This window comes from Kogia breviceps, chromosome 15, assembly GCF_026419965.1.
Source record: "Kogia breviceps isolate mKogBre1 chromosome 15, mKogBre1 haplotype 1, whole genome shotgun sequence".
Classification (NCBI taxonomy): domain Eukaryota; kingdom Metazoa; phylum Chordata; class Mammalia; order Artiodactyla; family Physeteridae; genus Kogia; species Kogia breviceps.
Window position 1 is genome coordinate 67,812,941 of NC_081324.1, and position 17,056 is coordinate 67,829,996.

Consider the following 17,056-nt stretch of genomic DNA (forward strand, 5'->3'; position numbering starts at 1 on the left):
AATATAATATGTTATATATTATATATATTATATAAATGTCCAGAATATATAAATCCATAGAGACAGAAAGCAGATTAGTGGTTTCCAGGGGCTGGGGGGAGGGGGAAATGGGAAAGACTGCTTAATGGGTAAGAGGTATCTTTTTGGAATATTGAAAAGTTCTGGAACTAGATAGTAGTAATAATTGTACAACATTGTGACTATACTAAATGTCACTAATGGTGAATTTTATGTGTATTTTCCTACAATAAAATTTTTTTAAAAATCTATTGAGGTGAAATTCACGTAACATAAATTAACCACTCTAAAGTGAACCATCCAGTGGCATTTAGTACATTCACAATGTTGTGCAACCATCACCTCTACCTATCCCAAAACATTTTCATCACCCAAAGAGGAAACCCTGCACCCAATAGGCAGTCAGTCCCTATTTCTCCCTATCTCCAGTTCCTGGCAACCACCAGTCTGCTTTCTATTTATTTAGCCATTGATGGGAATTTAGGCTGTTTCTACCTTTTGGCTGTTGTGAATAGTTCTGCTATCTGCTATGAACATGTGTGTATATTTTTGTTTGAGTATCTGTTTTCAATTCTTTTGAGTATATAGCTAGGAGTGAAATTGCTCGGTTACATACTAATTCTATGTTTACCTTTTGGAGGACCCACCAAATGCTTTGCACAGCGGCTACACCATTTCACATTCCTACCAGCAATGTATGATACAAGGTTTCCATTTTCTCCACAGTCTCACCAACACTTGTTATCTCCCAGTTTTATTTTATTATTATTTTTAAAAATATTTATTTATTTATTTTGCTGTGTCGGGCCTTGGTGGCTGCATGCAGAATCTTCATTGCAGCATGCGGGCTCTTTAGCTGTCGCATGTGGGATCTAGGTCCCTGACTAGGGATCAAACCTGGGTCCCCTGCATTGGTAGCTCAGAGTCTTAACTACTGGACCACCAGGGAAGTCTCTCCATTTTCAATCCTTTTAAATTTATTGAGGCTTGTTTATGGCCTAAGATATATGATCTGTCCTGGAGAATGTTCCACGTGCACTGAAGAATAAATGTGTATTCTGTTGTTGCATGCAGTGTTCTATAGATATCTGTTAGGTCTCGTTGATGTAAATTACTTTTAAAATTAAAAACTTGTTTCTTGGGCTTCCCTGGTGGCGCAGTGGTTGAGAGTCCACCTGCCGATGCAGGGGACACAGGTTCGTACCCCAGTCTGGGAAGATCCCACATGCCTTGGAGTGGCTGAGCCCGTGAGCCATGGCCGCTGAGCCTGCGCTTCCGGAGCCTGTGCTCTGCAACGGGAGAGGCCACAACAGTGAGAGGCCGGCGTACAGCAAAAAAAACCCAAAAAACTTGTTTCTTTTTTGCAGCAACATGTTTACTAATGCAGAGGTAATTTAGGGAATTCCCTGGTGGTCCAGTGGGTAAGACACCATGCTCCCAATGCAGGGGGCCAGGGTTTGATCCCTGGTTGTGGAACTAGATCCCACATGCATTCTACAACTAAGAAGTCCACATGCCGCAACCAAAAGAACCTGCATGCTGCAACTAAGACCCGGCCCAGCCAAAATAAATAAAAATGAACAATAAATAAATAAATATTTTTTAAATGAGGTAATTTAATTTATTTAGCCAACCTCCTATTGTATATTCAGAGTATTTTCTTTTATTTATTTATTTATTTATTTTTGCGGTACGCGGGCCTCTCACTGTTGTGGCCTCTCCCGCTGCGGAGCGCAAGCTCCGGACACGCAGGCTCAGCGGCCATGGCTCACGGGCCCAGCCGCTCCAAGGCATGTGGGATCTTCCTGGACATGGGCACGAACCCGTGTCCCCTGCATCAGCAGGTGGACTCTCAACCACTGCACCACCAGGGAAGCCCCAAAGTATTTTCCATTTTTCCAAAACATAAAGCAAAGCGAATATATTTTGTATTTGAATATTTCTGTACAGACCTGATTATTTAGGATACATTCCTAAAAGTGGCATACTTTGGTTAGAGTGTCTAAGCTTTTAAGGCTTTTGATATGTCTCATTATGTTGCCTTTCAGGAAGGTTTTGTCAATTTTCATTCCAATCATTAGTGTCAGAAAGTTCAAGTTTCTCTGCACACCCACAAACACTGGGTGTTACTGCCTATCTGGATCTTCTGCTACAAGCACTGAAGCCACTGTGGACAGTTATCATTGTTGCTGCCCAGCATCCACTCCGTTTTCTTCTGCTAACCATCCTCTAATTTTCTTTTGGAACCACACCTCACAAACTCTCATTTTCAGTTTTAGGGGCCCAATGAGAATCAACCCCTGGGCTTTTCCTGGAATATTGAAAAAGTTCTTTTTTTCCCCCGCAAGTTTCCTAAACAGGTGGGATGTAAGCCTGAAGCTTCTGGAGACCACATGGAGAGGTCCTGCCTGAGAATGAAACCTACACAAAAGGAAACAGCTGAGAGATGAAGAAACGAGTGACAGGATCTTGGGGAATATTATTTGAAAATTCCCCTGGCTCTAGCTGTATCTGAAGCAAGTCAACCTTCTTGAACTCTTTGGTTATGTAAGCTAATATGTTATATCAATCATTATTATCAGTGACAAGTATTTTGCTTAAACTAGTTTGATTCTGTTTGATTCCGCCTAAAAGAGTCCCTACTCTTCTCCCTCCAAGCACTTGGTAGGACTGCTCTGCCCATCCCCTCTGATGTTAGATATAACTGTGTGGATTGCTTTGGCTGATGAAATGTTGTCAGAAGAGACCTGTGTCACTTCTAGGTAGAAGTTTTAAGAGCCTGTGCGTGGTTTGCCACATCCTCTTGCCCCTGCCTTAGTGAACTTGGAAGCCTGGGTCTAGATGGATCCCCTATTAGCTTGGTCTTTGAATGACCATTATGAACAGAGACTCCTGCCGACCTACCCAGAGTGTATAGCATAAGTGAGAAAGATGCTTGCTTTTTTTTTTTTTGGTGGTACGCGGGCCTCTCACTGCTGTGGTCTCTCCCATTGCGGAGCACAGGCTCCGGACGCACAGGCCCAGTGGCCATGGCTCACGGGCCCAGCTGCTCTGCGGCATGTGGGATCCTCCCAGACCGGGGCACGAACCCGTGTCCCCTGAATCCGCAGGTGGACTCTCAACCACTGTGCCATCAGGGAAGCCCAAGATGCTTTCTTTGTGTTAAGTTACCGAGATGTAGTTGTTTATTATTATAGACAGAACCTAACCTCTTCTTTCTGAAACAATCCCCCTGGGAAAAAAATGAAGGATGGTTTTCATCATCTCAGCTGTATCTGCAGAGCCAACAGCTAACCAGCAGGAAGGGCACATCCTAAAGCAGTCAGCTCCTTCCACATTTCATCTCTGTCCCCCAGGCCTCTAACATCTGACAAGCAATTCCATAGCAAATTGACTCTATTGGTTTTTCCTAAGGTTTGTTATCCTCCCAGAGGGAGGATGATTTTGTTTGGCAGATGGTTAAAGTCAGTCTGGTTGGTATCTGGCCAGCAAATCCTGCCTACAGCATTGGGTACACGTCCAGTTAGGGCAAAAAAGGAGGGGCATCCTGGTCAGATCCTCTGCCCTGCCTGTGCCACTTAGGGCCACCATGAGAATAATATCATCCAGGAGGGCTGGAGCTTTTGGCATTCTAAATACCTTCAGCATCTGGTTTAGGGGTGGCCGTGTAATATGTCCCTGGAGAGGATGGAGGCAGGATGACAGAGTAAGGACGAGCCTGGGTTCTGTGGTCAGACAGGCCTGAATTTAAATCCACACTCCACCTCTTCCTGGCTCTGGACTTTGGGCAAGGTCTGCTTCTCTGAGCCTCAGTTTCCTCAACTGAGAAATGCAGGTGCAATAGTGCTCACTTCATTGGGCTGTTTTAGACTTGTGGATATAAAGTGTATAGTCCAGGGCCCAGTCCTTGGGGATGCTCAGTAAGTGGTGACCATGGATTCTAGTCTGGACAAGTCCCGTCTTTTCTTCTGTGGACATCAGCTGAGACAATGATTCATGAGAGAGAGCCCTTGTAGCTCTAATACCTTTCATGTCTTCCCTGTGGTTTCAAAACTGAGAAAATGTAGATTTTCTAAGTAAGGGTCACTGAAGATAATATATTAAAAAATCAATTTCTTAAGAAAATTAATACCCATGTAATTCATGTTTTCTCTATAGAACAAATAGGAAAATGTAGCTCTGCTACCAACTGGCTGTTGGGCCTTAGGCAGGCTTCTGTCTCTCTGGCCTCAATTTCCTCATCTGTATAATGGAATTGGACTAGATGCTATTTGGGTCCCTATTTGCTTTGACTAGTTATGATTTACTTATAGTAATATACAGGGGCCTTTGCCTTCTCTTCCCAACCCCCATCTATTCTTATTTTCTTTTTAAGTCTTTATTGAATTTGTTACAATATTGCTTCTGTTTTATGTTTCAGTTTATTGGTGGGGAGACATGTGGGATCTTTTTTTTTTTTTTTTTTTTTTTTTTTTGTGGTATGCGGGCCTCACTGTTGTGGCCTCTCCCGTTGCGGAGCACAGGCTCCAGACGCGCAGGCTCAGCGACCATGGCTCACAGGCCTAGCCGCTCCACGGCATGTGGGATCTTCCCGGACCGGGGCACGAACCCGTGTCCCCTGCATCGGCAGGTGGACTCTCAACCACTGCACCACCAGGGAAGCCCGGGAAGTCCCTATTCTTATTTTCAACCATAGCTCTTAGGTTTGGTATTTACCTCCATGTTCTTAATCATATACAATTTATTGATATATCAATTTTCTTAAACTTTTTATTTTGAAGTAATTTTAAATTTATTTAAAAGTTGCAAAGACAGCATAGAGAGCTCCTGAATGTCCTCACCCAGCTCCATCTCATGTTAATATCTTACATGATCATGGTACGCTTGTCAAAACTAAAATTAAAATTAATGTTGGTACATTACTATTAACTGAATTACAAACTTTATTTGGAGGTCACCGTGTTTTCCACGAATGTTCCAGGATCCAGTCCAGGGTTCCACATTGCCCTGTGTCGTTATGTCATCTTAGTCTCCTCTAGACTGTGATAGTTTCTCAGTCTTTCTTTTATCAATATTAAGCATTTTCTCCAGAGGAGTATAAGAGATGAGTATTATTGTCAATTACACACTCCGTTTTCCCTTTCCCATTTCTTATCTTGCTTTTTGGTATAATCCATATTCATTGCTTTTGTTATTTTTATGTAAATATTGTTACCTGTTGATTTGACTAATGTGTTATAATTACACTTCCTCTTATAATTTTTTTATTTGTCTTGGAATTATTTTGTTTTCTTTGAAATTGATTAAATCTTCCCACACTGTCCAATAGTTCAGTAAAGGGCTTTCAATTCAATTTTATACATGGTGGATCATGTCAAATAATTTATCAGTTTAATTTTTTTCTTGGAACCCCCCCTTCTCTCCCCAGACCCACTCTAGTCTAGATAGGGCTGCACAGCTCTTGTCCATCAACTCTTCTTTGTCATCATCCTGGGGATTCCCTGCTTGTCTCTTCTTTGTTATAGTCCCTGTTTTCTGTATTCTTAGATTTTCTATTTCTTGGCTTATAGTCTCCTGTTGTTGGAGCATGTCCCCCTAGTGATTTCAGAGAAAGGGTTTATGGGAAGTAACTTTTTGGGACTTTGTATGCTTTAAATTGCCCTTTATCTACCCTCACACTTGATTTATCAGTATAGACTTCTGGGCATTTCCCATATTGAGAAGTTTGGGACCATTCTTGTTCTTGATCCTTTTTTTTTTCCTCCTCTCTCTCTCTCTAGAAGATTTTAGAATCCTCTCTATCCCTGGGTTCTGAAATGTCAGGTCCAGTTTATATAATTCAGATGGCTGACTCCACCCTGGATCTAGAGTTTGACATGTGACCCAGCAGGTCTGATTAGTATGTTCCATTAATTTCAGGATGGGCACATAACCTGACCATGTAATGAGACTCAGTTCTCAGACTTTGGTTGAACTGGTGGGGACACAATCTCTCTCTCCCTGATTTGTACCTGGAAGGGTGTAAGCCCATAGCTACTTAGGATCTCCATGAAAAGAAGGCCTTCCTGAGAGAGAAGCTGTATTAGTTATCTATTTTATTTTATTTTTATTTTTTGGCTGTGCTGGGTCTTCGTTGCTGCAAGCGGGCTTTTCTAGTTGTGGCGAGTGGGGGCTACTCTTTGTTGCAGTGCACGGGCTTCTCACTGTGGTGGCCTCTCTTGTTGCGGAGCACAGGTTCTAGGCACGTGGGCTTCAGTAGTTGCAGCACGTGGGCTCAGTAGTTGCGGTTCGCAGGCTCTAGAGCACAGGCTCAGTAGTTGTGGCACACGGGTTTAGTTGCTACGTGGCATGTGGGATCTTCCTGGACCAGGACTCGAACCTGTGTCCCCTGCATTGGCAGGTGGATTCTTAACCACTGTGCCACCAGGGAAGTCCAGTCATCTATTTCTATGTAACATATTACCCCAAAACTTAGTGGCTTAAAATAACAAACATCTATCATCCAGGTACCGTTTAACTGGGCGCTTCTTCCTTAAGGTCTCTCAGAAGGCTGCAGCCAGGGTGTTGTCTGGGGCTAAAGGCTCAGCAGGGGAGGATCTGTGTCTATGCTCAACAGTGTGGTTGTTGGCAGGATTTGGTTTCTTGTTGTACTGAGGACTGCAGTTCCTCACTGGCTGTTGGCCAGGGGCCTCTTTCAGTTCCTGGCCATGTGGGCTTCTCCTTCTTCCATTGGAATGAGCAAGAGAATGAGCAAGAGAGAACAAGCAAAACAGAAGCCAGAATCTTTTTGTAATCTACTCTCAGAAATGACATCCCATCACTTTGCCATATTCTAGTCATTACAAGTAAGTCATGAGGTTAAAATTTTACAGTAAAGACCCCACATAAATCCACAAGAGCACCACAGCTTTCAAACTCATGTCTGGAGAAGCATGTTGGAGTCCAATTAAGTGACTATTGACAAATTGTTCCCAATAGTGGTGACTACAGTCTTCACTAAAGGTGAATTAGCTACATATGGCCCCTCATTCAGAAGGCTCATCCCTCCTTACAAAAAAGGACACATGCAGAGCTCTTAAATAGATGGCTCAATGTCCTCAGGACCTCACCTGTTCCCAGACTTCAGCATGCATTAGAATCAAGTGGGACTTGGTGAAGCATTCACTGTCCCAGGCCTACCCCTCAGATTCTGATTCAGTGGTCTAGGGTGGAATCAAGGAGTGTGCATATTTATAAGGCTCCCAGATGATGCTTATGTAGGTGGTCCATGGACCTCACTGAGAAACCACACACCAGGCCACCTGTCTACAAGATTTTAAAGATAAAGCAGCGAGCACATTGCCTGGCACATGGTTTGTGCCCGGAAAATAGCCCAAGAGAGGCCTTGTAACTGGTCCCAGACCCGCACAAGACCTCTGATTCCCATTCAGTCCTGTGCATTCTTAAGAGTGAGATCAAGACCTCCCTTGCCCATCCCCCAGCCTGCCCACGGGAAAAGTATAAATAACAACAGCAGCATTTTCATTTTATAAGCACTTGGTTTTATTGCACAGAAGCAATTGAAAGTGGACTCCAGTGGAAAAGTGCGCCCTGGCATGGTTCAGTGGCCAGCGCCCAGCCCCACCTGCTCCAGCTCTTCCAGGATAGAGAGCTTTGGGCAAGGGCTTGACCACTCCTTTGGAAAACAGAAGGCATTCAGGAATAGGTTAAGACATCTCAAGCATAATGTGTTTCTAACTGCTCATTCATTATTGCGGTCATCTGTCAGTTGCACATACAGGAAATAAATGCACTTATTTGGAGAGGAGGGGGCAGTTTTTATAGTCAAGTGTTTACATGTGGCATTCGGCATATATCACATTCGGCTACATAAGCTATCATAATATAATTGTCCATCGCCTAGGGAGGGTTTGGGGTGTGGGGCCGGGGGTTGGGAGGACCCTCTCTTGCTAACACATTGCTAATAGAAATTCCTGTTTGGTGAAGGAGGGCCCATAGTCTAAGCAGAGTTTCTTCTTCAAGAAAAGCGAGAAAAAATGAAAATTCGTTACACAACCCTTGAGCTCCCAGACCCTCCTGAGTTTCTTTGGCTGCTCTGGATGTTCCTTTCTCCCTGCCTTACTTCTCTCCCTTGGTGGCCTTGTCTTCTGTGGCCTTCTCTGGAGGCCTGCTGTCTTTCTGGTCTGTGCTAGAGGATTTCTCAGCCTTTTCTGCCTTGGCTTTGCCTGGTGTGGAGGCCTCCTTGCTGGGCTCCTCCTTGGCTTGGGCCTCTGCTTTGGGTTTCTCCTCAGGCTTCTTGGCCTCTGTGGCCTTGCCCTCCTTGGCATCTTTTTTCTCAGGTGCCGCTGGCGTCTCTTCCTTCTTTGGCTTTTCCGGCTCTTTCTCTGCTGCTTTGCTGGGTTCTTTGGCCTTGGCATCATCTGGTTCCTTCTTGGCCACCTCAGTCTTCTCTTTGGGTTTGGCTTCTTCCTTCCCCTTGGCAGCAGCCTCCTTCTCTGGGGTGGTTGCTTTTTTCTTATCTTCAGCCTCTTCCTTCTTGGCTTCAGCTTTGGGTTCTTTGGGCTTTTCCACAGCAGGGTCCTTCTTCTCCTGGACCTCGGGCTTTGAAGCCTCCTTCTTGGGCACCTCATCTTTCTTGCTGTCCTTCTTCTCCTCAGTTTTCAGTGTGGCTGGAGCTTTCTCTTCCTCTGTCTTCTTTGGGGGCTCTTTGGCTTTCACCTCCTGGGGTTTCTCTTCCTCCTTCACGGGGGACTTTGCCTCTTCCTTCTTTGGGACCTCCTTCGCAGGAGCCTTGGCCTCCTCCTTCACAGGAGACTTGACCTTCTCTGGGGATTTTGCCTCCTCCTTGACAGGGCTTTTGGCCTTCTCTGGGGACTTTGCTTCTTCCTTCATGGGAGACTTGGCCTTCTCAGGGGACTTCACCTCAGCTGGGGACTTGGCCTCTTCTTTCACTGGGGATTTGGCCTTCTCTGGGGATTTGGCCTCTTCCTTCACAGGGGACTTGGCCTTCTCTGGGGGCTTCACCTCCACTGGGGACTTGGCCTTCTCTGGAGATTTGGCCTCTTCCTTCTCTGGGGATTTGGCCTTCTCTGGGGACTTAGCCTTCTCTGGGGACTTCACCTCCACTGGGGACTTGGCCTTCTCTGGGGATTTGGCCTCTTCCTTCACAGGGGACTTGGCCTTCTCTGGGGACTTGGCCTTCTCTGGAGATTTGGCCTCTTCCTTCTCTGGGGACTTGGCCTTCTCTGGGGACTTCACCTCCACTGGGGACTTGGCCTTCTCTGGGGATTTGGCCTCTTCCTTCACAGGGGACTTGGCCTTCTCTGGGGACTTGGCCTTCTCTGGAGATTTGGCCTCTTCCTTCTCTGGGGACTTGGCCTTCTCTGGGGACTTGGCCTTCTCTGGAGATTTGGCCTCTTCCTTCACAGGGGACTTGGCCTTCTCTGGAGACTTCACTCCTTCTGGAGACTTGGCCTTCTCAGGAGACTTGGCCTCAGCTGGTGATTTTGCTTCTTCTTTCATAGGGGACTCAGCCTTTTCTGGGGACTTGCCTTCTTCCTTCACTGGGGACTTGGCCTCCTCTTTCTCTGGAGATGCAGCCTCTTCTGCTGGGGGAGATTTTGCTGCTTCTTCTCCCCCTTCCTCCTCCTCTTTGGCCTCTTTCTCTTCTTCTTCAGTCACTTCCTCTGTCAGTTGGACCTCCTCTGTCTGTTCCTGCACAATCACAGTTTCCTTCTCTGACTTTTCTACCACCTTGATCTTCTCTTCGCTTTTGACTTTTATATGAGTAGATATGGTGGGGATTTTGGGGAGTCCTTCTAGAAGGGAGAAAGGACTTGGGCCAAAGCCAATCCGACACTCTTCACCCTCCAGGAGTTTTCTGCAGAATGGATAATGGAACACATTACTATTAACTCGGAGCCGATCAATGAGTTAGGGGGCTTCCTGAGTTACTATGAAGGTCCACCGCATCCAGTGATATGCACTTTGGTGGAGGAAGGGATGTGAATGGTGGGCAATTTGACACTGGAGAAGGTCACTTAGCAGATCATCCCAGGGACCACCCAGAATCCACACCCCAATGGCACTGCTCTTGTTTAATGCAACTAAGGTTGCAACTTATAAAACTTTTTTCTCCTGAAAAAATGGCCCTCAAGAGAAAACACCTATATTAACAACATTTATACTTATTGTCCCTCAACTAAAATGTTATTCAAGAGAAAGGTGGGAGTATGAGCAAGGAATTCCACATGTATAAACCTGGGTTTAAGAGGTCTTAGAATATTCCCATTTGAATTTCAAGGGTCTCCTGTTACCTTATAGTCTCATTCTTTGGGTTTTAGGAACATGGTGGGGGCAGTTTCCACTCTTTCCTACTCACTAGATGTGTGACTTTAGCTAAGCCACTCAAACTCTTTCATCCTCAGTCTCCTCATTGGTAAAAACAGGGTCATTAAGAGTCCTAACCTCAGAGGGTTGTTTCAATGAAATAATAAATAAAAAGAACCTGGCAATACCTGCCTCAGAGTAAGTGTAGGGGTTACCCATACAGACCAGTGCTTTGCAAATTTAACGGCATGCAAATCACCCGGGGATCTGATTAAAATGCAGATTTTGATTCAACAGGTCTGGGGTGCCTTTCTAACCAGCTTTCAGATAATGTTGATTGTGCTACTCCATGGACAACACTTTGAGTAGCAAGACTAGAGATTAGAGCCAACACGTGGGAAGTGAAGGGTCATTAGCCAACAACTGGGACAGCTCTTCACGGGGTCAGCCCTGTTCCTTAGCAGGAAACTGCTAAGCTGGGAGGTCTCTTGGCTTTCTCATGGCTACTCTTTACTGAGGGCTTTCTCTGTGGCAGCCCAGTGGTACCTGTGTTACCTGGATTAGCTCAGGAACAGGATTAGCACCTCCTCCCAACAATCCCAGGACGAGGGCACTGTTATTATCACCCTTATTTTATTTCCCCAGGAAACAACTACTCAGAGAGCTAGGAATCTCTTAAGAGGTAGAGTTGTGAAGGCCCTTGACAACTCAAGTACCTCCTTTCCCTCCAAGACAACCTCTAGCTGGCTGGATTTGGGAAGAGGGTGAGGAACTTTAACCCTCTGAATCATTGTCAGAATGAAACTAAGTCACTCTCAAGATATTTGTCTCTCAAAAGGTAGAATGGCGGTTGCCAGGGCTGTGGGGAGGGAAGGGGAGGGAGTGGAGAGTTACTGTTTAATGAGCACTGAATTTCAGTTTGGGAAGATGAAAAACGGTCTGGACATAGATGATGGTGATGATTGCACAATAATGTAAATATTTTTAATGCCCCTGAACTGTGTACTTCAAAATGGTTAAATGGTACATTTTCTGTTATATACATTTCACCACAATACGAAAAAAAAATTTATTTTTTTTGTCTCTAAGGCTGGCAGGCTACCTCACTGTGGGACTTAAAATCCAAGGCTTCTCCTAAGAACCACCACCCAAAGGCCCCCTGGCCCCCTCACCTGTAAGCAGCAATCTCAATATCCAGAGCCATCTTGACGTTGAGCAGGTCCTGGTATTCTCGGAGCTGGGCTGCCATCTCCCACTTGGTGTTCCTGAGCTCAGCATCCAGCTGCTGGATGGCTTCCTGGGGAGAAGAAGTCACATACATGTCACGCGCCAGTCAGCATTCTGGCCCTCAGCACTGGAGGAGCTGGGGCGGGCTATGCAAACCCAACGTAGTCCTGTTCAGCTAGGCTTGCCGGGGCCAACCCCCACCCGGTGAAAGCTATGGATCTCATTCATGGACATGAAAGCCACCTGGAACAAAACTCCTGCAGTGTGTATAACCTCAGCCTGGGGAGTGGTCTGGAACGAAACACACCAGACACCAACAATGGTCATCACAGGTCAGTGGGATGATGGGTGAATTTTTACAGATCTTAAGCTTAGAAAGGGCTCAGTGGGAACACGGCCTTGTCTGCTTTGGCTCCCTATTGTTTCCCCAGTGCTCCAAAGTGCCTGCCACACAGTACAGGCTCGGGAGGCATCTGTTGACCGAGACAACACACAGAAGCACGCTCAATACAAGCTGAAGCTTCTCCCCTGACCCCAAGCCCACTTAGCCACTGCTTGAAGTGAATCAGTATGGCTGATTTTTATTGCCCCCTTTTTCTACAATCACCATATATTACTTGCATAATAAGCTCTTTAAAAGCGATATTTTCTTTTAGCAGTTGTCTTTAATGGGAGGTATCTGCCAAGGCCTTCCCCAGGCTACCCTCACTCATAGACACTGGTTATTGTTTACTGAATGCCCACTATGACCAAGACCCTGCCGAGCACACTCACTCCTCACATGAAAAGTTCGTCTCTCTCTTTAAGCTTCATAGCTCTGCAAAGGAGGCTTTTTTTTTTTTTTTCCCATTGCACTGAGGGAATTCAGAGTCAGAGAGGCAGACACTTTCTTGGGGTCACATGGCTAGAAAGACATACTGGTACCCCTGGTATGTCTGACTCCAAGGCCCGTGGTCTTAACTACGATGACGCCACTCAAAGAGGGGCAATGACTTGTCCAGGGTCACCCAACCAGGTGAGACAGTCTGGCTGTCTGCCCCACCCCTGCCCACCTGGTAGGATGCGATGTCAGCCTGATGACGGTCCTCCAGCTCAGAGCGCTGCCTCTCCAGTGAGTCCTTGGTGCTTTTGAGCGCCTCCAGCTCTGTGGTCCTGGCCTGCAGCTGCCGCCGGTACTCAGTTATCTCCTCCTGTGCCAAGCGCATGGCGTCTGTGTTCACCTTGGCTGCCTCTGACAGTCGGTCCAGTCTCACTGGGAGAGAAGGGAGTAGGGCACAGGGTTAGACACAACTGGATTTAGATTCTACTGCCCAGATCTGGAAGGTGACACACATGGGTTGAGGACCTACTGAGTGCCGGTGCCATCTTGGATGCTTAACTCACCCTATCCTTTGTGATAGGCAAATGACGACTGCCCAAGGCCGGTAGGCCAGTTTGAGCAGCAGAGCTGGGATTCAAATCTAGTGTCTATCTGGCTCCACTGTCTCCCCAAACTCAGGATCTGGAAACTGTGCAGGGCAAAGGAAGCCCACATTTCTGGTCCTCCTGGTTCAGCTCCCCAGCAAAGGCTGGCAGTGCTGAGGGTTCATATGTGAAACCTGACCCATGGGGCTTAACTCTGAGCTTGTGGTTGAACAAGTGAATGAGTCTGTGACCTTTAGAGGCACGAGGGCACCATGAGCCACCCATGTAGCCATAGCCCCTTCCTTGCAGGTTTCTGCTTTGCAGAGCCCAAGGTCACTGCAGAGCCTGGGGCCTGCATGCCAGCTCCTCTCTCCCTTCCTCCCCCTTGCTGCGCATTCTCTAGCACAGGAGCCCCTGTGCCAATGGCAGCCACACCCTGGCCCCTGTGAGCAATGGGCTGCAGGTTCCCAGAAGACTTTTCAGGGGCCAGTGGGGGTCCGGAGGCTAGTCTGAACCTCCTGAATGTGGACATCCTGAATCCTGAGATAATGACACTCAGGACCTGAGTCTTGGCAGTGGGGGAGGAAGAAGGGATGCCATCTGGGTGGTCCAGAAGTCCTGAGATGGATGAAGGGCAACGCCCAAGAGAGCAAAGAGGTTTGCTCTGGGAGGAGCCTTACTGCAGAGATGGGGGAGGGGATGGTTCTGCCACTGCAGAGGAGAGGAAGGAACTGGAAAAGCAATGCATCAAAATCCCAGCTTTTCTGATTTTTCTCTGCTAGTACTGGCAAAGACTTAGAAACCATCCAAGTGGGTGAGGATTCTTACGCACTGTGGATCACAGACCTGTCTGAAAATCACGGAAGCCTCTGTACCCTCTCTCAAGAACAATGCAGAAGTTTTACAGACAGTTTCAGGAAGGCTCATGGAGCTCCCCAGGGTAAGAAGCCCAGTTAGTCGAACCCCCTTTCAACCCCAAAAGAAATGAAAACCAGAGATGGCAAGTGTTGGTCAAAGTCACCCTGCAGGTGCTGGGCACAGCTTCAAAGCTGCTGCAGCTGCAACCTAGCTGACTCAGGGTGGCACGGAGTTGGGGGAGGGAGATGGGTTTGGGAGGCTCCCGGCTTTTCTGAAGGGGAGCAAGGACCTTAAAGGGCCCACAAGCCACTTCAGCTTCAGGCACCAATTGGTTGTAATGGTGGTCCCCCCCGGGAAAAAGAATGTGAGAATGACCCACCCTCCCCAACTGTAGTGGGGAGGAGCCTGATAGGTGTCAGAATAGGGTTCCCTGCAGTGTGCAAGAAAGGGGGTGGGCAGCATTGGACAGGGAAGCCATGTTACTTTGAAGGGCAAAGAGCTCCCCAGCGACTAGAAGCCGGCACCGCTTTGGAGCAGTAGAGGGTACCTGATGAAGAGGGGCCTCACAGTGGGGTTACCAAAACTCGGGAGGAGGAGCAGAGAGGACCCAGAGTTGAAGGACAGATATAAGGACCCTGGAGAAGGCCAAAGGAGAACCTAGAGTTGGGGAGAAGGGGGGGTGTTCCACAAGAGACCCAGAGTAAAACTTTTTAAACTAAGGGGCATGAACTCTGCAGGAGGAAGCTGAGCAGCGCATCATCCAGTCCAGCCACCTCTATGCAGAGTCCACCAGCACCCTAAGTCACGCCACCCTTCCCCTCACTGACCGACCAACAGAGGGCGCCCCATCCTCCCTGTCCCCGCTCGCCTGCGAACCTCGGAACCACTCCTCGGACTGTAGCGTGCTCTGCACTGCGTGGCCTTCCAGCTGCGCGCGGATCTCGCGCAGTGCCGACGTCACGTCGCACTTGAGGGCGTCGCGCGCCTCGGCCTGCGCCTGAGTCTGCGCGGCGCTGCTCCCCTGGATCTGGCCGAGCAACTCGCCCACCTCCTGCTGGTGGTGACGCCGCAGGTAGCCGCACTCTTCCTGCAGGGCCTGAGCCTTCTTCTGCAGCTCGACGCGCGCCGCTTCTGCCTCCTGCGCAAAGCGCGCAAGTGCGCGCGCCGCCGCCTCAGCCTCCTCGCGCTGCCGGGCCTCGTCGTCTAGGCGCTGGCGCACGTGCGCGATGTCCTCCAGCAGGTGCTCTTGCTCCAGGCGCAGCTGGCCGCGGGCCGCGCCCAAGCGCAGCACAGCGCCGCGCATCTCGCGCACCTCGCGCTCGTATAGCTCGCCCATGGCGGCGCGGCCCGCCTGCTGCTGCCGCAGCGCCGCCGCCTCTCCCTCCAGGCTGCGGTTATGCGCCTCGAGCTGCCGCACCTTGTCGATGTAGCCCGCGAAGCGGTCGTTCAGCGCCTGCAGCTGTTCCTTTTCGCTGCGCGCCGCCGCCGCCACCACCACGCAGCCCTCCGGTCCGTTGCTCAGCGTGTCTAGCGAGTCGGTGCTGGAGGCGGCTCCCGCGCCGCGGAAGCGGCTCGGCGAGGCCGACACGGAGCTCACGGACGTCCGCGCCCATGAGTGGAAGCCGCTGGAGGAGCCGGCTGCAGAGCGCGCTCCACCCGCGCCGCCCTTGCGAGCCAGCCCGTAGTGCAGACTGCCTCCTCCGTGGAGCGGCGCGAAGGCGCCCAGCAGCGCCTCAGCGCCGCTGAAGCTCATCTTGGCCGGAGCAGGTGCGGCTGCCGGCGGAGCGGGAACCCGAGGCCGGGACGGGGCGGGCGGCACTGCGGTAGCACCCGGCCGGCCGGCCCTTTTATAGCAGCCCGGCGGGGTCCAGCCCCTCAGCAGTTGCTGGCGGGGTGAGCGGGGGAGGAGGGCCCCGCCCTCTCCGCCTCCTCCCCCAGCGGCCCTCCGCCGCAGTGAGAGGGGCGGGGCAGGGAAACCAAGGAGTGAAGGGGAATCGACGACGCAGCGTCAGAGAAGCACCCCCGAAGCAGAGTCAGGCGGTAGAGGACTCCCGGAATGGACCGAAGGGGAGCCCCCTGGTGCGGGTCGGGAGACCCTGATACTATGTTCGGAATTAAAGAAGGAGCCTGAAATGGGGGGAGGGCAAGGAGACCTGATGGGAATGGGGCAGGACGCCTTCGGGATGGAGCGATAGAAGACTCAGTAGGATGAGAGGACCCCCGAATGAGAGGGAGCAGAGGTTTTTCCTCATAGACAGACCCTCAGGATAGGGGATGCAGAGTGTCTGCAGCCGGCCCGGAATAGGGGAGGGAGAAAAGTAATCCTGAATGGAGGCATAGTGGGCACTACAGAGGGTAGAGGTAGAAAACCCCTGAGTGGAGGTACACTGGTCCCCTAGTAGCTAGAGGGGCCACCAGGAGAGGGCTCAAGGAACTTTGCAGCCGGCTCCGGAATAGGGGAGGAGGACCTGGAGTTGGGGAGGGCGACAAGGCTGCCCTGAATTGGGCGTGTGGGAGACACTGCAGAGGATGGAGAAGGGAAGCCCGGATTGGGGGGCACAGTGGTCTCCGCAGGATAGGAGGCAGGAGACCCTACAACCGGCCCCAGCAAGGAGGGCCCTCAGTGAAGTGGCAGAGGGTCCCCTGTAAAGGCAGGGTGTGTGAGGGTCAGAGAACCAAGAGTGGGTGTGCTGCGAGGAACGTGGCATGAAGCTAGGAGAGCTGACGCCTGTGGGGAGTGGGGAAAGTGACAAGAGGGCTAGGAGTCACTCAGGCCAGGGTCTGCACACTGAGGTCAGCTCCACAGTTGCTGGCAAATGACCTTGGACAAGTTGTCCCCCCTCCCCCCCACACTCGGTTTTCCCGTCTTTACAGAGAAAGGACCTTGCCCTGGGTGAGGCTGCAACTTGAGACCCCCTGCTCCCCCAGCAGCTTCTGACTTGGGGGATCTCTGGCAGAAATGAGGGAGGAGAACCCTCCTACTGCCCGTGGATATAGCAGCCACTTTCCCACAACTAGGAAGTCCATCTTTGTTCCTCTCCCCTCCCCATCTCCTCAGCTTCAACTTGTAGTCTCTCCCCGACACCCACAACAGACAAGTGGGTGCCATGATAGATTTCCCTTCTTCCCTCCAGAGAAGTGGTGGGATGCTTTCAGGGTACCAGAGTCCCTCACCACCATAAACCCTAATTCACGTAGAAAAGAGGACCCTGGTATTTGG

At 49.5% G+C, this 17,056-nt stretch overlaps 1 protein-coding gene across 3 annotated transcripts; it reads right to left on the reverse strand.

The window, feature by feature from the left end:
• Positions 1-7,536: 7,536 nt before the first annotated feature.
• NEFH (neurofilament heavy chain) lies at positions 7,537-15,791 on the reverse strand. Of its 3 annotated transcripts, none has more exons than XM_067016034.1 (5): positions 14,713-15,689; positions 12,627-12,826; positions 11,520-11,644; positions 9,295-9,898; positions 7,537-9,258 (listed from the first exon to the last, which is right to left on the reverse strand). In XM_067016034.1, exons 1-5 carry the CDS (start codon positions 15,587-15,589, stop codon positions 8,137-8,139), a joined length of 2,928 nt encoding a protein of 975 aa, XP_066872135.1. In that variant the 5' UTR covers positions 15,590-15,689; the 3' UTR covers positions 7,537-8,136. The 3 variants fall into 3 exon arrangements, with proteins under 3 accessions (XP_066872135.1, XP_066872136.1, XP_058896194.1); XM_067016035.1 differs by having other exon boundaries at positions 7,537-9,024; positions 9,061-9,898; XM_059040211.2 differs by having other exon boundaries at positions 7,537-9,898; positions 14,713-15,791.
• Between the last annotated feature and the right edge of the window lie 1,265 nt (positions 15,792-17,056).